Source organism: Apteryx mantelli, chromosome 2 (genome assembly GCF_036417845.1).
Source record: "Apteryx mantelli isolate bAptMan1 chromosome 2, bAptMan1.hap1, whole genome shotgun sequence".
Classification (NCBI taxonomy): Eukaryota; Metazoa; Chordata; class Aves; order Apterygiformes; family Apterygidae; genus Apteryx; species Apteryx mantelli.
Window position 1 is genome coordinate 110155193 of NC_089979.1, and position 22170 is coordinate 110177362.

At 38.1% G+C, this 22170-nt stretch overlaps 1 protein-coding gene across 7 annotated transcripts in view; it reads left to right on the plus strand.

The window, feature by feature from the left end:
* Positions 1-22170, plus strand: part of TPK1 (thiamin pyrophosphokinase 1) — a 318753-nt gene that overhangs the window by 209275 nt on the left and 87308 nt on the right. For all 7 annotated transcript variants that reach the window (XM_067291203.1, XM_067291208.1, XM_067291206.1 and 4 more), the window contains one exon: positions 3028-3174. In XM_067291203.1, coding sequence (XP_067147304.1) covers positions 3028-3174 — 147 coding nt within the window. The remainder of the gene's footprint in view (positions 1-3027; positions 3175-22170) is intronic.

Sequence of the window (22170 nt, forward strand, 5' to 3'; positions counted from 1 at the left end):
ATAGCACTGTATGAAAACAATTTGTGTAAGGGGACTGGTGACAGGACATTTAAGTGAAGCAATGGATGTTTCAATGGAAGTACAGTGTGTTAGTCAAATGCTACCTGCTGGGCTGATTAGCAGTAACTGGGTATAATTCCGTAGCCTGTGTTAAAAAGGAAATCGTACTGGAAAAATGAGTGTTCTTTCCTGTCTGAAATGTGTGAAACCATAAATATCCTGTGTGTTATTATTTGCTTTCCCTTTGTCTTATGGTCTAGAATGGCCAAGAGTCATGTTTGTGCTTTCATGACACATCTGTTTTCTTAAGGATTTGGTAGAGTGAAAGGAGCAATGATTGCAGGGAAGGAACCGATTATTTTGTTAGTTTGCAAATTTTTGTTTTTGTTTTTTGTTTTTTTAGAACAGAGGTGGTAGTTTGAGGATGAAATGGCTGTCGAGATTTTTGTTGGACTAAGCCTCTTCATGTGTGTTTGTTAAACAAATAAAAATGGTGTGTATAGCTAGACCTTCAAGTACAGGCTTTGTAAGTGCTACAGTATCTGCATGCCTGTCACTGCTGCCAAGACTCTCCAGTGAAAGGCAGGGTTGCCTACAATCACAGAAGTACATAGTCTGAGCTTTTCTCTCTGCCTGCTCCTCTGATACTCCAGCTGGCTTTGTTTGCATACCTGTCACATACTTGCACTTTTCATTTTCACAAATACACCTAGACCCTGAATAATAGTTACATTCCCTTATCAGATATCTTTATTAGCCTTCTCCTAACACCCCACAGCCCTGCTAATTTATGAATGCCTTTTCCACAGGCATACTTCATGCAGGATTGGTTCTATTTTCTTTCTTTTTTGAGTACCAATCTGCAAGAACACTGCAATAGTATTGAACAAGAAATAGCATTTCTGTATTATTTCTGCCACACATTACAGTATTTTTTGGTTATGTTTTTCTTCAACTTGCCATACTCTGCAATATCACAAAAAGATGCTGTCAGTGAACTCCATTGTTTCAGGTAGGTCCTGTGGTAAGAAGTACATGTATATTAATAATAGAGTAGATTTTGTCTGACATATTGACAGTTTTACAAGGGAGCGAAGATGGGTTCAGAATACTATTGCATCATTTAAATAAAAGTCAGAGTGAACTCTGTAATTCCTTCATTCTTAATTTTTAAACAATAGAAAGCATTAAAGCCAAAACAAGTAAGTTCATGTAAGGTGAAAAATATATACTGTAGTTGCTCAGCTTTTTGAAGAGTGGATCGGCTAGGCTAATATATAAGCTCCAGTCCTGTTACTCACAGGAAAAGCATCATACATATGGATTATTGATCCCTCCTTGCAAAGCCAGCTTAATTTCACTGTGGCTACAAGTGAATGTAGCAGACTGTTCCCACAGCCTCCATTAGGGTGAAGGGCATTTTTACTGGTAGTCGACTGGTAATGAAGAAGAGTGGTGTTGCTGGGGGGTTTTTTAATAATATTATTTCAATGAACTGATTCAACTTTGTTAAATCACAGTTGCCACCAGTCGAACAAAAGCAATTTGTTTCTACGTTTGAATTGATATAATGAAAAATGTATCATGGCTTAGCTGGGGACACATGCTTTTTACCTTTTGCTGTTTTGGTGATTTGTCTCCTGTTTAAGGATGGATTTTCCTAACATTTCATATTATATTGGTCATGTGTTAGATCTGTGTGATCTGTAATCTGCACAGAAAGTCCGTGCTTTCTGCAGTAGAAGAGCTTGTAGGGTTTTTGTTTCAATGTTTGCTGTTAATATAACATATTATATTGATCCAGTCTGGCTTCTCTACTGCTTTCCTCATGGTGATGAGAAAGATGGTGTAATTCTTGACCAAATGGAAAAGAGCTTAATTTTCATGCAAACAGATATTCAGCAGAATCATAAAGTTCTAGCCCTGGTAATAAAAATAGAAGCTGGTGTTATTAATACATCATTTCAGATACACAGAGCGCCATTATGTGACTCATGGGTTGAGTAAAACTGCATGTAATCACAGTGGCCATAGACTTTAAGCTCTATAAAGCTGAAAACTTCACCAGATGGCCATTGTCAACGCAGCTTCTAAAAACTTTAGAGCTGCAATGTGTTAAGGCTCTAGACGTGACTTACACAGTGGTAGCTTTTTAAGATACAATTACTGAGCACAACTGATCCACGTTACGGAAGTAATGATAATAATAATACTTTACACTCAGTGACCTTTCATCTGAGGACCTAAAAGCTCTTGAAAAAGGCTTTTAAATATCCCCTTCCTGCTTTATAGGAAATACAGAGTGTTCAGAGACTTGAGAATAGGAGCAGCATCAGTCTGAGTGTGTGGCCTGTCGCCTGCAGGCAGGCGATGCTCTCTGCAGGTCTGGGATGCGAACCAGCAGGCTGCTTCTCTTCCTGTCCCTGGCACGGACTTGGGCTGCAATCTCCTACTTCAGAAGCAACTAGTACCTTTAGGCCTGAGTAGAGCCAGCCTGTGAGTGGGATTGCTCATACGCAAAATGCTGTGCAGTGGGAGCAAGAATGTTGTAGAATGGTCCTAATTTGAAATTTGCCTTATTTCCTCCATTTGTAAACTGGGGATAATACTAGAAGGGTGTTGAAATCTGGGGATGAAAGACTCTAAAGCCCAGATATACCACACCTAATTTCAGGCCCTTACCTGAGGAGCTTAAATTTGGAGTGTTACATCTTATGTTCTATCTAGTCAAGGCAGATAGATAGGTACCTGCAAAGACTGGCCAGGATTTTAGGCAAAACGGACATGTCTTTTGTTAAATTACCATGCAGTGACCATGAATTTACTGAGCTTTAGTACTCAGCTTAAAAATCACATAATGGTATTTATCAGTAATGGAAGTTAATGACTGTATTTGAGATTTGCTTTTGTACAGTCAGTAGTTATTTTTTTCTCTTTTCACAAAGAGATTTTATTGTTGATTTTTCAGGATCTAAACATCAGGCCTGAAAATTCTCTCTTGGTGACTGTTTTTGTTTTATCTTTTAGATTGATGCAATTGTGGCTTTGGGTGGACTTGGAGGACGCTTTGACCAAACGATGGCATCAGTGGAAACCCTTTTTCACGCGACAAGTATCTCTCCTTTTCCAGTGATAGTTATTCAGGAGTGCTCCCTGATTTACCTGCTTCAACCTGTAAGTGATGTGAAAAGTTTCTTTGTAATAAACTTGACCTTCCACCCATCCAGACCCTGTTGTTCTGGCACCATTAAATGCTCATTTTCTTAATTGTATTCTGTAGGGTCAGAGCCTAAATATAAAATATATTGCAGGGAAATGGACAGCAAATTATATACCCTGCAGTCCTGTCTTTGAAAAGATCAATTTAATTTGTTCAGAGTAGATTTGTTTCAAAGGGGTGGAACAAAGAAATTAAGAAGGTATAAAAGCTGAAATTGAGTAAATCTTGGATTTTGATTATAAATGAAAAAGTCTTTAAACTTTTAAATTGGATAGCAGTAAGTTTAAATTTAGCACACAGCCCTTTTGCGTGTTGATGCATATGGATGTCTACAGTAGGAAAAAGAAAACCATAAGAGAAAGATATGAGGGAAGTCTTGACAAACATGTCATGCAGAATTCTTACATTGCCTGAGTGGTGCTGTTCGTTGTGATGGGAACCCAGCTAGGATCAGCGAGGGGATTCGTTTTAGATATGTTGATTATGTGGTTTTCAGGTCTGTTACTCCATTTATTGATTCATAAAATAACACGTGCACAAGATCTTGCAGAGCTTCTGCTTTTAAGATTAAAATTAAAAGCAAATCTAAGCATCAGAGAGTCTTCTCTAACAGCGATTCATTTATTTGTTTGAAAATACCTTCCCCTGATGTCAGGGTTTCTAGAAGCTTACCTAACTTTTCCATTTTATCTTAGCTTATTTCATTAAAATAAATAACATTCGCTGATAAGTTTGACAAAACCTGCACCACGTGCTTCACTGTAATTTGAGAAAGGCATTAATAAGTTTCTATGAGATTATAGATTTAAATCCACAGGGGCAGATGCTGTATTAACAACTTTGAAGCACTCTGTCTGCAGGAAAGATGGTAGGCACAGGAGCTCATTTGCCAGTATGACAAGGAATGACTGTGAACATTAGTTGCACAGCTAAATGGCTAGAGGCAGCAGAGTGAGAGAAAATAGGGCTAAAGGATAACTGTGGTTAAAATCTGAAAGTGAGGAGTAACTCACTGGTGGTTAACTTGTGGGTATAGTAGTTCACTGATCACTGTAAAATAATTTTAGGAGACCTTTAAGAACACGTTTAACAGTTGAAATAAGATGAAGAATTCCTGGTTTAGCTTATAAAATATTTACTTTGACTGGAAAGACTTTTTATTCTTTTAATTCATCTTTTCCATAAGTAGCTTTTAAAATGCCATTCTTAGGGTTGCTTTGAGAAGAGTCCTCAATGAACCCCTTTGCAACTTGGAAAAAAAAATCATGGTCTGTGTATTTGAACAGAATTGGGGGTTGCTAGCTATTTGTTTGGGTTTGCTGGAAACTTCTGTATGTTCTTCACTGTGCTTTACAAAAAGCATTTAATACTTTTTTATTGGTGGGGACAGCTGCACAGGATATTATTTCTTTTCCACAGTTTCTGGCTGTCAAGCTGCATTGCCAGTAACTGACTTCTATAACTTCAGGCTTTTTCTAGTATTCAGAAATAAAGGGCAGATACAGGGGGCAGGCATTTTACAAGAATCTTAAAGCTAACTTTGACACGAAATTGCATTTCGTTGTTGGTTTAAACTTGTCACCATCAGCATCTTCAGTCAACTGTCATGGTCCCTCCAGATAATAATGTTAATCCTTCATAGTTAAAATAAGATCAAATAAGCAGTTCATACACAGGAACAAACAAGGATCCGAAGCTTGGAAGTACTTTTTTTCCTATGGAGTTCAGCGTGATATTTTCTCTTGTAAACAGCCACAATCATGGCATTCTCTCTCTTTCCCGTCTCTCCCCTTTGTAATTTAAAATCAAGGTAGGAGGGAGAGGAACACAGTGGGAGACAACTGACTTTTTGAAATGCAAGTCTGGAAACTGTGTAATAAATGAAACAGGGTTTTGAGATTCAAATGCTAATGCAAATGATAAAAGCATCTTGCTTCTCCTATAAAATATAGATCTAAAATGTTTCTCTCTTGGGGAAGAAGAATCTGATCTTTTTTTTTTGATTCTTTGGATAAAATGTATGAGCAAAATGTAACCATATTTTCACTTCAAAATAAAATTAGACCTCTGCTCACTATAGCAGGAGACCATTCTGTATCATGTGTACATAGGCAGAGACTAAAATACTAGGATAAAACAGCAAATCTGGTAATCCCGTAACAGCCCTCAGAAGGCTACAAAGGAGAAGAGCAAGTCAAGCCACTGAATTATTAGCTACCAATGCAGGAACAAAGAGGAAGACTAAATGGGTGGATATCTTAATATACCATAAAAATTACTAATTAATTGCTTTAAAAGAGTTATTTCACATTATTAAAATATTGATATAGAAGGGTACAGCTCATATAGGAGGAAAATATGCAAGGACAGAAGGCAGTCTGTATCAATATTGAACACACTTGTAAAGGTCCATGGTGTTGTGGGAAACAGGCTTGTAGCTTGCTAGAAATCTTAAGGGTGACAAAGGAAGGCAGCAAGGACAGTGCCCTATTTGGAATCTACTGTAGATGATGGACCAGGTAAACAAAACCTTTTTTCATCAACCAATAAAAATACCCCAGTACTGAATATAAGTGGTAAATGTGGTTTTAAGTACTTCAAGTACAAGGCATCTCTTGGGAAATATCACAGCCAGACATAGACAGTGCAAATTTTTGAAAAGTATTGGGAAAAATGTTTTTACATGGAAAATGAAAAATGATACAAGAAAGAAGACTTTCATATTCATTTCTGACTTGTAGAGATGAGCTGTGCAAGCAGGGAGATGGAGAAGAGAAACAAGATTGGAAGGATTGCACCGCATAAACGTTTTGTCTGTCTTCATTGACTCTGTAGAGAATCTGTGTAGGGGGATGAGAAGTAGCTATACATTGTATACATCTAAATTGAGAGTCATGAATTCCACTATAAGTCAAATTTCCAAACGACTATTAAAAAAAAAAAAGGCAACTGTAAAATAAGATGGAGCTACAGTAGGGCCCAAACAGTAAGAAGGACATAGTCTGAATCTACGGAAGCTGTAAGATGACAGCAAAAGGAGATTTTCTCACTTCTGGATGCGAAGGGAAAACTAATGACAAACAGCCTAAGTTTAATGCATCTTTTGCTCAGTCTTCACTAAAGCAAGATATTTCTTTGAGCAGATAACCAACATAGTTAACATCAAAGCCAAAGTCTTAAGAGTGTAAATTGCTTCAGAGAAAAAGTAGTTAAGAGGTTGAACTGCGTTTGATTTTGCCAGCTGCAAGGGTGGTTAGTAAGGGTTTGTGTGTGTTATGCTACACTAATTAGGATAGGAGTTAGAAATAGGGAGACTGCATAAGAACTCCAGGAAGTGATGCTTGCTGTAAAGCATTTTCTGATATGATGATTTACTTTTTTTTTTTTTTTAAAGCATACTATCTCTGCATTGAATAGTCATCATATTTCTTTTTGTAGTGGTGGGGGAAACCCTGAATTTTTAATAAGGAGTAATCACTCTTTATGAGCAGGATGTTTTATGTAACAGCCCATACATTTTATGCTTGAAATTTTACTAATATCAGTTACCATTAGAATATACCCTGCCTGAAGAGCATTAGGCCCTCAGAGTCATGTTTATCATGCTAGCCATGCTCAATATGAATGGCTTAAGGTTTCACATACATACTTTCTCATTTTCTGGTACTGTGCTTCTCAGGAGTACAGAAACATTAACTTCTGTACACTGAGCATAAATTATCTTTTATCTGTGAGTTTTATGGCAGTTTGTAACACAAGTTAATAGGATTTATGATCAAGAAATGAGAAGATGTCCAAGAGTTAATGAGGCCTGTCTTTTATATTATACTGAGCAGAGTTCAGTGTTCCCCATGCAGGATTCCAGCATCGTGATGTAGGGGAGAAGTATTGCTACCTATACATGGAAATATGTTACAGCAGCATACTTTTGTCAGTTAGCTAACTCTTTTGAAAAAGTGTGTGAATACTTTGATAACCCTTTTTCTTCCATACAGCTTTTCTTGTGACTGTCTTTCCTCCCTGTGAGAAATGATGAATATTTTAATATCCAGCAACTAAACGTGAGGAACAAGAATCAGGAGTCCCATGCCTTATTCTTGGCTCTTTACTACCATTTCACTGTGGAGAGATGGTCAAGGACTTAGTCTTTTGATCTCAGAGCTGATAGTTTGTAAAATGAGTAAAACCCATGTCATGTACTTCTCTGAGCAGGTATTGTGAGGCTCGTTAATTTGTTGCAAAACACTCTTACATCCTAAGCTCTTCACTGAAGTGGAAAGTAGTATTACTGCAAGAGGAACAACAATATTAATAAGCTCTTTAATTGACAAAAATATTGCCATACAGTAGTCTGTACATCTAATCAAGTAGTATGGTCCCAAGCAGAGTTTTAGTGGGACCAGCCATCATTCTTTCAGACCATGCCTGGGCATGGTTTAGAGTAAGCACAGCTCAGTAACGGCTTACCAAGTAGTTGAGGTGATATCATCTTGTTTTGGGGGGCAAGAGAGAATAGTCATATGGATGTGAGCAGTGCTGTGCCAGTTGCCTGGAGAGCCAGAGGACATTCCTGGCCCTGTTTTACTTAATAGTACAGATGCAGGGGTAGAGTTCTGCTCCCAGATGCACACAGTGCAATAGGTATAAGTGAGGGAAGGTACAAAATTGGCAACCTACTCTCCTGTGGTTTGTTGCTGCAGTTCTCTATGCCAGTGGTCTTTGTTTTGCTTTGTATCCCCGCTTGTATGCTAAAATTTAATGGGAGGAGGTTCAGGGAACATACCTGCAATTTCAGAGTTTTCTTCTGGCAGGCAGTTCCGTGAATTTTGTAGGAACTTTGAGGATGGGTTGTCAGATCAGTCCTGCACCCCCTTTATGTGCTTTTGGCTCCTATGTGTAAGAAGCAGATCTGGCTCGCACTGACATTCAGTGGAAAAAATCCATCGTGCCTGTGCCTCTTTTAGGAGATAATTTTTGAATTTGGGAAATTGCAGGGTAGCCTTTAATGCCTAAGTTTGCTGTATTACTGGTATATTTTATGGGTAGGTTCAGTTGCAATAAGGTCCTAATTGCCAAGGAAAGGGTGTATTTAAACATAAAGTGTCTATTCTCCTCTTTGCTGAGAAGCTATCTTTCCTGTTTGGTTTCTGCTCTCCAAGAGAACTGTTGGAACTTAAACTGGTTGACAAAGCAGTGAATCTCTGTTCTTTAATTTCCTTTAGGTCGCTTGAATGAACATGTAAGGAATTTTCAAGCATGTAGTTTGTGTTGCCTGATAAATACATCTTTCTGGACTTCTGCTATAAGAAAGTCAGCCATTCAGCTGGGAATAAACACTGCCAATGTCAGAAATTTAGCAGTGGAAAAGGCTAACTTGAGTCCTTCCTTGAGAGCCTGACTCCTTCACAATAATCCTAGAAACCCCTGCTGAAAGGAATTTTGTGCTTCCAGAACTTCAGTATCACTGAATGGCTCCAGTGGCTTCTTTAAATGGCTTCTTACAAAAAAGTAGCACTATCAGTAGTTTAGCTATCTTAGTTGTCTTCATTGCCTTCCCCCCTTCTTTTAGGGGTGGGGAAAAAAAATTTTGAGAAGTTTGCTATGGCTCAACTTCTGTCTTTAAAATAAATGAGTCAAGGCTGTTAGAGTTAGAGCCTGTCTTTTTTTCCTTCCTTGGGAAAATCCTACTGGGCTAATAATAATTCATTTTCACTGTGGTTTTTTGCTGTGGCCCTGTATAAATTGAACCTTCAAAAGGCTCCAGGTCCAAATCTTTGACCTGGGTTTATTTCACAAGAGTTTATGGCTATCAAGTGGTGTTGCTCCATATTCACCACAGGATCCAAATTTATCAGTGATCCAAATTTAGTTCATTTTTTGCCATTCACATCTTGAGAACTGGGGGAGATTTACTGGCTCTCTTTATTCTCACTGTTACCAAAGGGAAATTTTAGTGGAATTTTCACTTAACAGTTAAATACGTTATAGCTTAGCTCTGTTCCAACATCAGCAAACATGTGGTATGAAATACACCAAAATTATATAATATCTTAGAGATAATAATTAGCTTTGGAAGCACTATTATCCTTTCATGCAGTTTATTTAGCATCAGTTAAAAAGTGCAATCTCCATCAGCTTCATGAAGCATTTGGAACAATCCTGATTTTTTTGTGAACTTGGTTGCACAGGGTGACATCTAATACCTGTTAATTCCTTCTGTATAATGAAGACATATGCAAAATATTTTAAAATTTTATACATCTGATCCTACAGCCCTTGCTTAGACAAACAGACTGTGGTAAATTTATAAGTTGATTTTCTCGCTTACATATAACCACTTAAAAATACCTATCTTTCAGGAGGGAGTGAAAAATACCAAACCATCATTGCCAAGGGAAAAAGTATTGCAATAACTAGAATTTCCTATAATTGCAATAACTATTCATAATTCTTAAGAAACAAGTAATACTCTATGGCAGGATAGGTTAATCACACAACTGTTTTTAAATTCCTGTCTTAATGGTTGTTTTCCAAAGAAGATGATGTAATGAGTAGTGATCTAATTAGATCACTTGTTTATTTCTAAATTCTGGAGTCATCTGATTTGTTTCTGAATCAATATTTGGTGTTAGCTAAGTTTCAGCAGTTTTGCTCTCAAAATTTTTAACGCTTTGTCAAGATTTTTAATTAGTTCCCACAGCAGTTCATGCATGATCATCTAAGAGCATCTCGAATCTAAATAAAGCTCTTTTGGGGCAGTTCCTGCTCTCTTTGTTGCTCTTAGCTGTTGTAATGTGATTTTGTTAATATGATAATATCTATTTTGTTGTTTGTTGGAAACTAAGAGAAGCTTTCTGTTACAGAGCTAATTTTCTCAGAGCTGGGATTTTTCCCAGCACTGTCAATTGCTTGTGTTTTCTTTGAAATCTTAATCCTTCTGTTCATCCCCACCCTTAATAAACTTCTTTCTGCAGTGCTCTGATACTTTGCCTTTTTGTGAGTGATGTAGTATTAATAATTTTCTTTACCATAAAACATTTCTTCTGCTGGCAGATGGGAAACCAGGCATCAGTTATTTTTAAATTCACTTTAAAAGATGCTGATTGAAATAATCATTAGGAAGAGTAGATGCAGCACAAAAGGTCCTGTGATCCTGATTCTGGCATTTTTGTTATATTGTTCCCATATTTGGGGTTCCCCTCCACAATGCTGCAATATTATATTAGGGATGTTAAGTGTGCTTTAGGAAAGGTGGAGAGCTAGAAGAAACACAGCTTGCCTGTATTTCCTGTAAGAAAGTACGGAACAGCAGTGTGAGACAGCAGAATGGTAACAATTGCTTGCTTTATGTTGAAATGATCAGCAGCAAAATAAATGACGTTGTCTTTGACATTTGCTTATCTCTTGGAGTTAAAACCTAAGCTGATAAAACTCTCCTGTGTTGGGGATAGCGATAAACAACAGGACCACAGCAGTTTTTTGACACCCTGTTTGTTCATTCAAGCTTTCCTCTGAAACTAAACAGGACTAAGGTGGAGCATGTGTTTAGGTATGTATTCACTCTGGTTTTGTTTCTGTTTGTTTTTTTTTTCCAGTTAGGAATTTGATCCTATACTGGGTTTTGTAGGAAATTAAAGAATTCCCAGGCATTCTGTGTATAGATTTTTTAACTTTTGTTTTAAACACAGGAAAACAGCAGATTAAATGACTTAATATTGATTCTATAATTGTATCAACATACATACGTGGATAATTTAGATAAACTTTCTTCCAGGTGCTGTGCTTTTTATTTTCAAAAAGAAAAATGATTCAAATGCTTGTCTGTATGAAGATCTCATAGACTGGTATTTTACACATTAGTTTTGTAGTATTTTTATGATTATTGTTGTGGTTTAAAATACTTCTCTACCACCTGACACCTCAGGGGGATAATACAATATTTTGAAGGTTTAAGGTCAACCATAAGCTAAGACATCAGACAGTTTGGCCCGTTAAGACCTTCTTCTGCATTTGAAATGCCCACTGTAGCTGCTTTCTGAAGGCTTACTAATCTTAGTACCAGTTTGAAATTAATGCTTCTTTATCATGAGATGTTAACCAGAATTAGTATTACAATCATGCCTTTTTTTCCCCGGAATTTTCTTTGAGGTTTCTCTTTAGCTGACGTTATTTGTATTTTTTCCTCATGTTTTTAAGTGAACATTCTCATCAAGCGGCAATGAAAATTCCACAGTATTATCTTCCATACTGCATCTCTGCAGTTTTCTCTGATCTTCTCTCTTATTCCTCGTTCCAGTTTCTTTCAGAATACCCAGTGCCATCTTTGTCAGACTATACCTTATGATCCTTTACAATCAAATGAGTGTGTTCACTTTTCTCTAGTGGTTCCCAAAGGTGGTCTGCACATATGTTAGGAACTTACATCTTTCCAGCTATCTTTACATTCATAAAGCTTAAATAAATAGTCAGTTCTTTCAGGCCATAGAAAATTTGTCAGTCCTCTTTTGATGAATCAGTTATAAATTGCATGTTCTTTGTCCTTTTTAAAATAATTTTTCCAGAAAATTATTCAATTATCTTCCCACCCAGTTTTTCTTGCATATCTCTTCCTGTTCTCTAGTTATGTATTTTCTCTGTAGGAATGTGTTCCACTTTTAATTTTAGTTCTAGTTGCTCCTAGCTCGTTTTCTTTATTCTTACTTTTAAAAGAGAACCTCTTCCTTGCTACAGTAATGTCCATTACTGTACACTGTGCTAACTTCTTTGAGTCCAACTCTGTTAGAGGAATCTTCATCCAGTTCACCGTCTCATCATTTCAGACAAAGTAATAACCAAGAAAGACGCTGGGAGAACTCTTCTTGAAAAACATTAGTTTTATTTAATTTTTTTACTGACTGTTGGCAGTAAAAAAAAAACCTTTCAGTACAGCGTTTTAAACCATCAGCTGGCTCTTTGCTCCATTTAACCTAACTTTAGCGTTCTTCCTTCTCTTCTTGAAAATTATCGGTAGCCCCAATATACATTGCCAATTGTTCAGTAGAGACTTCCCTGAGGTTCTTCCCACTCAGAAGCAAGCAAGATTTTGGTCTTAGCCGATTCCTGCATTTTTTAGTTAACAGATTTCTCTGCCCTCCAGAAGAACAGATATATTATTAAGCATTTCTTATAGACATATTCTAAATTGAGGTAGTACGTGTTTTTGAGCTATGTAACCAATAGCCTATTGGCTCTGTCCTTCCCTGGTGTTTTTCCAATTAGAAAATTTTCTCAGCTGTGTATCCTCATTTGTGACCTGCACTTCACTTTGATTAATTGCATCATTCCATTCACAGTGGATTGTTTTCAAACTACAGTTTAAATGATGTCTTTTCCCATAGTTTTCACACAAAAAACGTCAGTCATAGTTATATTTATTTATCATTACATTTTCCTCCTCCCGCTGCTTTCACTGCCTGAAAAATGTCTTCTGGTCAATCCAAAAACATTTTGCTGATGATGGTTTTTAGTATATTTTATTTTTTTTTCTGGCTCTCTTTGCTTCAATTCTTCTTGAACTGGTAATGTGAAACAATGTCAGATTCTATGCTGGATTTTTTGCCCCAGACTCCACTTACTAGGAGTTTTCCCAATTTCCCTCTCTTCATGTACATAACCATTTGTTCGTTTTAACTTCTGAATCATTAATTATGAGATTTGTATTTCAGAGCATTATTCATTTTGTACCCGTAGACCCCAAACTCTTGCATTAGTACCAAGATTTTATCTTGTTACAGCTTTTATAAACTTTTGAAAAATTTACATATGCCTAAAAGGGGTAATTATTAACACTTTCTGTGACTTGTCTAATCAGAGGCCAGTCACCCTCACTGATTAACCATCCTACAGCTCAATCTTATTTCTCCTTCTATGCTTGTTTCTTCTTTTCTTTTTTTCTCTGATTTTTCTTGGATCCCATTGGCTATCTTTTCTCAGCGCATCATAATTTCTTAATTTTCTTTGTTCAGTTCTGTGAAATATATTCTTGTTTTTACTTAAGCAGCCAGTGCTGTCCTAAAGATTTCTACAGGACTAGTCTTCTCCTAACAATTAATGTAATCTCTTATGTAATCTCTTTCTGTGCCCATGACCACTTGTGATATGAAGTATTAATTTGTCAGTGATCTTTTGTCATTCTGACTACATCTCTTCCTCTTGGGTCTCACAGTGTTCTCTCTTGATTCTGCAGTCAAACCGTGACCATTGTGGCCTCATATATGTAGTACTGGAAACTACTGGGTTGATGTCTAATACAGCATGCCTATGAATCACCTTTAAATATTGCTAAGTTATAACTCTTTGGTCAGCTTCATTGTGTTGGACAGGATGACTTGGGCACCTGGGGCCTGCCTGGTTTCCTTCCAGTGTGATTGCTATGTGCGCCTGATAGATGCACAATAACACACCAACCCCAATCCAGTGAATTTACAGTGTCAGTAGGGAAACCAGATGAAGAATAAGACAGTTAAAAGCAGTGTCTTGGTCAAAGTTACACTGCCGTTCAATGGAGGATGTTAGAATACAGCCCAGATTTCTCAAGGTCCCGGATGTTGTGCTGCCCATTAAATGACATTGCCTCTCAGAGCATCTTGCTGCTTTTCTTGAGGTGATTTTCACCAAAATTCTGTAGTAAGAGCTTTCCTCTCTGAGTATTAAAAGGACTTCAGTGATAATTTGGGAGTATGAGATTTTTCACTCTCTGCCTGTCATTACAGTGAGTTCTGTAGGGAAACTGGCAGGTATTAGAATTCTGTAATCTGTAGACAGAGCTTCCTCTGGAAAGAAAATAAATGTCTGAAAAATTTTATTACATACTATTAAAAATGTGGCAGGGAAAATCAATATTATTGTTCCTAGATGGAATGTAAATGGCAGTAAAAATGGAAATGATACTAGGTGATAAATTATTATCTTCTACAAAACCCAAAAAATCAGAATGTTAAATACTTAATGCTTGACCAAGACTTGAAGGGTTGATAGATTCCTTTAGAGGAAAACTGAAAAATGTTGCTCTCTGCTCAGGTCTGAGCACTGCATTTAGTTGAAGATGCAGTAGGGAAGCATCCATATTCTGGCTGTATTTGAAAATACCTTATCTCTTGAATTCAATCCCTCTATAAAATTGCTGAGGCTTTTCCAATCCCTTATAGTATCACTGTTAATTCAGTGTTTGCCTGGACGGTGGTATCAGCTGCATTGATTGTCTCCAGTTACACTTATTGTTAAAAAAGGATCAGTGCAGAAGGATTATAGTTAGTAATAACTGAGGTTCTGGTGAAAATGCTGTACTACCCTGATAAACAAGATTTAGCCAGAACTATTCAGCTTTGCCATGGAAGGTGTTTTACTTTGCAGTCTGAATTTTCTTTGTGTTGGTAACAACTGGTTAATTACTTCAGCCCTCACACTCTCTACTGTAATAGAATATCTCAAGAAGTGCAGCAATCAGGGATTGCATCCTGCAGTGTCTTTTAAGACTGCAATTGGTGCAGAATGCCTGTCACCCTCAAGTCAACTGCAACTGAAAATACTTGCTGACAGCGTAGCTGGGCCCAATGAGCCATGGGAGCATGGGCTTCCTATTCCCTTCCCTAAAATAAAGATCTTTAGAGTGAATGTTTCTGTTAATAGCGAAAAAAAAAGGGGGGGGGAGGGGAGGAAGCTTGTAACTTCTGGCATCAGGAGAAAGGCTCCTTCTCAATCCACAGATGTAAATTTACAGAATTGATACAGTGCCCTAATGTCCAATGAAGGGGAACAAGCACTTCTTAGGAGAACCCTCAGGACATGAACTGAGCAGTAGCACCAGGAAAAAGCAGCAGGTGAGAGTGATGATACCCTTCTTCAGGAGACTGAGGCACCCATCTGCTAATCAGACATGCTTTCACAGGATGTTTGTTGCCTGGTGTGGGCCAGTATCCAGGATGTTGCAGAGAGACTGCTGAGGCTCGTCTGGCCCTCGGACTCTTACACATTGTTGCTTATCTGCGTGGACACCAGTGACGCTGTCAAGGGATATTTGGAGTAAATCAAGAAAGGCTACAGAGCTCTAGGGACAAAGGCGAAGGACATGGGAACCCACATAGTGTTTTCCTCAATCCTTCGGGTATGGAGGAAAGACTTGGGTAAGTGCAGGCGCAGCCGGCAAATTAACAGCCGGTTGTGTGGCTGGTGTCACAAGCAGTGTTTTAGCTTTTATAGTCATGGGTTCTTTGGGGAATCAGGGCTGCTAGAGAGAGACAGGACTTATTTGACAAAGTCTGAGAAGAGCATCTTTGCCAACAGGCTGGCCAACCCGGTAAGGTGGGTTTTAAATTAGGTATATCAAGGGGTGGCAGTGACAGTTTGTAGTTAAGTGAGGGAGTGGAGGTAAGTACAAGCAACAGGGTAATGGGAGTGAGAGCGCCCTCAGGAAAGATGAAACAGGTCAAAAGGGAGCCCACCTCAAGTGCCTATACACAAATGCACTCAGCCTAGGAAACAAACAGGAGGAGTTAGAGCTCTGTATTCGGACACAGAACTGTGAAATCATTTGAATAACAGAGAAGTTGGTGGGAGAGCTCATATGACGAGTTCTGTGACAGATGATACCAGCATTTTGGGGAAAGACAGGCAAGGAAGGAGAGGAGAGTGCTTGCCTTTTATGGCAAAAAGCAGATCACAGTAGATGAGACAGAGTAGATGAGACAGAGACTGACTAGACAAAATCCTAATCAGCCTAGTCTGAAATCAGGGTTGACCCTGCTTCAAGCAAAGAAGAACACTAAATGACTTCCCAAGATCCCTTCCAACCTAAGTGAGTCTGTGTTTCTATGATACTTGCGGAGATGCAGATAGATTCAAGAAGGGTATTAGAGTTGTTGTACAAGAATCTGGTCAGACGAATCTGGAGTCTCCTGTTATGGAAGACTGTGTGGCGATACTTGCAAATAATAGTTCTGTCCTCTCTAATCCCTGTTCATGGCTCAGATATCTTGTGAGGGGAGACTTGTTTTAGTCTCTTGTTTAACTTTGCAAAACAAATGCTAAAAGGAGAAATGATTGCTGTCCCTAAATTTATCAAAGGAGTAAATGCCAGGGAGATAACAGTCTGTTTAAGCTAAAGGCCAATGTTAGAACCAGAACAAATTGGTTTAATCCAATGATGGAAAAAATTTCAGTTGGAAGTTAGAAAAAAAGTCCATAATCATTGGTTTCCTGAGTTTCTGCAACAACCTTCTGAAAGAGAATAACATGGAGGAGGGGTACAATTAGAAATGGAGATCGTTATGTAAATTTTATGTTGCATGATATGATATCTGCTCATCCTGGAAACTCCTGTCAGTCCTTTATTCCCAAATGAGAAAAAAAATGCCACCATATAACTTTTAAAAGATGCCAAAATGCAACTTTATGTAGACATTGTGTTTCTGACTGTCCCTCATTTCCTGCTTTTTGCACTTGAAGCTCAGCATTCTTATTAGTCGTTTTGAGCAATGAGGCGAATTAGCTGTAGCTTTCAGTGACCAGCCTTTCAGCACTGGTGATTTGCAAATGGTTAGCATTAGTTCCAGCCTCAGCAATGGAGGCTGTTTCACAAATGTAGTTCCCCTTTGCTTTTTATTAACTACATCCTGAAATCTAGGCATCACTTTTGTGTATACCGTAAGAAATCATAAATATCCAAGAGTAGCTTAGCAATCAGGGAAGTTAAACCAGTGTGAAAGAGTATACCTTTTGGCTCAGAGTGTTACAAGTACAGAATAAATTTAAGCATGTGGCAAAGCAGATTAATGAAATCTAAGCATGTGCTTAAGCACTTTGTTGAATTGTGGTCTACAGATTTAAGTATCATATCTCCTCTGGTCTGTAGTTCTAAGTTAAGATGTCTCTGTATCTTCCCATTCATATGACACCCAATGATATCTGCATTTCCATGCCATCAACATCTGTTTCTGAATGGCTAATTTTCACTAAAATTTCTTCCTCTGTTGTTAATTGAATTATGACCTTCAGTTTCAGCAGTGTCAGGTACCTGAGGCACGGGAAGGAGCAACACCCAGAGGGGAATCTTCTTGTTCTGATAAAAAAATAAATTATCACATTAGTTAATAATAGTTTGCAGAGTTCTCTCCTAGTAACCAAAGTGTTGGCAATGAAATGCACCCTTGCTTTGTGAGTTGGAGGTCTTCCTACCTCATAACAATTTAAAGATTTTTAGATAATATGCATCTAAAAGCTGTATTACAGCAGGTATCTCTCCTTAGGCTCTTAATAATGAGGTCACCTTGTTCACTCCTTTCTCAGATACTGCATTGCTTTTGGGGCAGGGAAAGGAAGAAGCCTCTCTAGTAAAAAAGGTACATTTTTCTCCTCTTTGTAACCACCATCAGTTTTTCTTCAACTGTGGAGGTACTTCAGAGTGAAGTATGAGCAGTTGAAGGTCTGGAATGAGTCTTCTGTGGCAAGAATGCCATAGGGAGAGAGTCTCATTAGCTGCTGGCTTGCTGTATTTCTTTAAGGAGGAGCTGCCTATCTCCTTTATGTCAGAGGAACCTGGGAACTGGAAAGAAAATTGGTAATGTATTCACTGTATGTAAGGGCTCAGCTGAAACTTTAAAGCAATTAAAAGAGCACCAAGGTGGGGCCTGGTAGGTCTCTGAGGGAACAGTATGTCTCTGCGTAAAGTCTCAGACCCTTCTGTCCGTTCAGGATTGCTTGGGAGACATTTCCGTGTGTTGTAGGTGTGCAAGCTATTGCATGCAGCCTTAACCTACCCATGCTCACTGGTTCTTGAAATTTCACGGTGACTGTGGAGAGTCTGGAATAGTCCCACTCTGGAAGATAGACTCTTGGGGAGCTTGAGTTATCATAAAAAATCCAGCTAGTCTTTTCTGCCAGATGATGTATATCTTAAGGGAAAGTCTACTTCAGGACCTGTACAGTTGAAGGAAATATCTCACCATCTCTTTTATGCATATTTTATCAATTTTCTGAGAGTTCAGTGATTCCACTGAATTGATGCAGTGTCATTCAGCCTGTGTCACTTCTTGGTATTCATGTTTCTGACTCATAGAACTCCTTTCCTTTTTTTTCCATTTAATCCTAGTTCCAGGTTACTCTACTGAATGCTCTGTCCTTGGAAGTATTATGAAGCTGTGGATTTAGAAATATGTTTTTCAACACTAGTCTGGAAAGCTTTTAAATGCTTCCAGTGTGGAAGCACATTGAAGTGTCAAGCATATCCCTACAAAACTCTAAGGAGGTAAGATACTAAAACATGCATCTTTTATTCCTAGTCACCTGGCAAAGTGAATCAGTTGTAACTATTTAGTGTAATCTGTTAAAAAGCACTAAATGGTCAGAAATAACTGTCAGCACTATGGTGAGCAGACACTGGTAATATGATTCAAATGTGCAGCTATGAGATGTTCCTCCTAATTTATTCTCTTTTGTGGCAAGGACAGAAGCATTCACAAGCATCAACCCAAGCTGCGGTCTTCAGATAATGAGGAAAATGTAATTGCTCATTTATGTAGCACTGGGAAACCTATGCATAATGATGTTAAAATCTCTCATCTTGAAAGATTGTAGAAGCCTCTGTTTTTTGAGACAGACTGAGACAAATGTTGTGGTGAAGTGAAAATGACATCACACTGGTCTCTCCTCCTGGAAATGGAGAGGGCATCTCCTAGTGAGTGCCTGCATCTGATTGCTCAAATGCAGACTTAACTTCCAGCTTGGGGAGGTAAGAAGATGATCTTCTTTCGTTGAGGTTTGGAGGTGCTTGGCGGAAGGATTCTGGAAACATAGGGAGATTATAAGGCCACTATTTTATAATTGGACATATTTTACCTTCTGATGGATAAAAATCCAGTTTTGAGTCAATTTGGGTCGAGTTGAAGATACTCTCTCTTGATTCTGATTATTTTGGTAATTCCTACTTTATAGTCATCCTGAAGAGAGGGAGATAGCGGTGAAGTAAATCTGAAAATGAGCCTAGCATTTAGACCTCCTTGACACTGGTCAGTACAGTTTTATACTGGCGTGTGGCACTGCAGTAGCATGTTTTCTTTCTTTCAGCAAACAAAGATCATGTACCTAAAATTAGTTTATTAGGGCTGTGTGTATTCTCAAAATTGTTGATCATGAGGGGCAGCTGACATGCAAAGTTTTTGGTGGAAATAGGTTTTTTGGTTTGGGTTTTTTTTTTTTTTCCGAAGAGCCTGTAAGAGAAGGAGTAATGGTGTACCTAGCTTTTCATATAGGTTCTGATCCTGCATTAGTGAATCTCAGACTCCATCTCATTTCATACTCTTTAGCTAAATCTCTAAGTATATTACTCTTATGTTACAGAGAGAGAGGCAAAGGCATGAGGAAGTGAAATGATTTGCCCAGCTACCCAGGGAGTCAATAGCATATTGAGAATAGAATGTAGTTTTTCCGGTTTCTATCCAGTGTCTCCAGTGTCCTGTCAGCTGGGACCTTTTGTCCCACGCCTTGGTGCTTGTGACTTGATTAGGAGTGACCTTTAGAGATGATGGAAGTTTTCACTGAAAGCATTTACTCTTCTCAGAAATTCACAAAAGCTCACTTTTCTATAGTAGTCAAAAATTCATCACAAGCTCCTCAGCAGAAATTGTGAAGAAGGTAGAAACATATAAATTAATCTTCATTCTTAAAAAGCATGAGATAAAAATCTCACATCAGTTGTTTGTATATTCTAAAACTAAGACTTCTGTGGCTTAGCTTGTCCAAATGTTTGTATGCCAATTATAGCAACGGCTGATTATTTGTTATGAACAATATATCCAGGAAGAAAAACAAAACAAAATGGAGCTAGTCAAGTTTTGGCAAGCAATTATTAGCAAATCTGCATCTTTCAGCTTTCTGTCTCTGTGAGCAGTAAGTGTTCTGCCATCCAATAAAATATTTTCCCTCTCATCAGAATATTACAAACTCTATTTTGATTGTCAAAACAAAGAACAATTCACATGAGATGTTAGAAGATGGATGTTTGTACCCTCCTGCTTTTTTTAATGTGTTAGAGATGTGTAGGTTATAAATGAAAAAGGAAAAATAATTATACATGAGGCAGTCTTTCATAGGCAACTGAGCAAAGAAAATCCTAGGATATTGCATAACAGATCTTACAGCAAGATTTGTTCACATTCTTTGAGGTTTATAGGAAGTTCATATATCATGTCCCAGTGCAACGAGTCATCATGAACACAGACTACTTAAGCATAGCAGTATGTTGCTTCTTCTTTAGTATGTAGTCAGATAAACCTTTGTGGTTGGGAGGACAGGCACATTTTCCCCCTTTCTTAACTTAACTAATCTCTAACTGTAGATGTTGAGTAAATCCCTAAGCAAGTAATTAATCCTTTCCCTTCTCTGCAGAGCTGATGACGTATGTTTTTAAAGAAAGGTCAGTTTTCTTAAAGTCAGTTTAAGCCTATTGAATTTGAATGCTCATTTACCAAAGTTGTGTATTCAGTGAACACAACCTGCATATATTTCATTCTTTTTTTTTTTCCCTGAAATTAAGATACCTCTTGACTATGTGTCAGATAAAACATTTGAAGCCTACTGTTAAGTTTGGAGAAGGGGACTGAATATACTCTGAGAAGGTCAGTCATGTCTTGTAGTTTTGTAGAAGGAAGGCAGAGGAGGTTTCTGAGTATTAGGTCAGCTGTGTAATCCAAGTCAAGTTAGGCAATAACCTTGGAAGTGGTGGAAAACATTTGCCCTTGATGCTATGCAGGACTGAAATTGGTGGAAAGATGCAAAGACAAGCAATGCACATCGTCAGTAATTTTAGCCAAATAGCATGTGAACTAGACAGGCTAGAGGAGAGGATGCAATAAATGACATGAGGAGCTAACAGAGTATGGATATGTTATTAACTATCAGAATAAAAAGGTGAAGGGTTTGTTGTCTGATTGTATTGTTTAGGACAAATGTTGAGAGTTGATCATGATCTGGATCCACGATAGACTGAAAAAGAAATGGAAGTGAACTCTAAGGTCATAGTAGAAGTATATGTTACAAGTCTCGTCTGTGCCTGAGCTTCAGAGAATCTGAGTTGTTCCAGCCTTCTTCTGTGTCTCTTAATGAAGCCGCAGTAGCTCCCGATGTGACTGTCAGAGTCTCAGCTGTCACAGTGACATTGTTAACTTTGGAGAAGTATTGCCCCCCTCAGTGGATTTCCTGTGAGCAGCCCAAGATCTGTGGCATCTCTAGTGGTAATACATGTCAGTTGGGTACACTTTACATAACATTATTGCAGTTGCTTCTCCCTACACACACACGCAGACGCACAGTCACTTACTTACTCTGCTTGTGGTCTTGACAGGTTCCAAGGAGTGTTTATTCATGCAGGAGAGGAAATTAGGGAAGAGGGTTCTTCTGTGTTCAGTATGCTGCAGATGGAGGGAGCAGTTCTTGGAGATTTTTTGCCTTGTTGTTTGTTTTTTGTTTTATGTTAAACCAGTGCAATTATTTGCTAGTAACCTACACTTATAATGCACTACATTCAGGTAGGATCCCAGTGTATGCATCATGCACCACCCTGTATACAAACCATACTGTCACTGACTATAGTTCGGTATTTGAAAAATCTTGTATGGGTAACATGGGTGACCTATGTTCAGAAGAAGGCACTTCTTTTTATATTTGTGTCTCTTTTTCTCATTAATTATTTAGGCTTTCACTGAGTAAACACTTGTATACATGTTTATCTCTCTTCACCTGACCATTTCCATTAAGATTAGTGGAAATACTTGTTTGAGTCATACAGAATAATCTGAGCCTCACATTGCAAACTGTGCAGGAGAGAAGCAGAACTTTCTCCTTAGACCTTCATACATAAGTTGGCACAAAGGGCACTCTGGAAACTGCAAGCACTGTGGCAAGTATGTGGTGAGTACCAT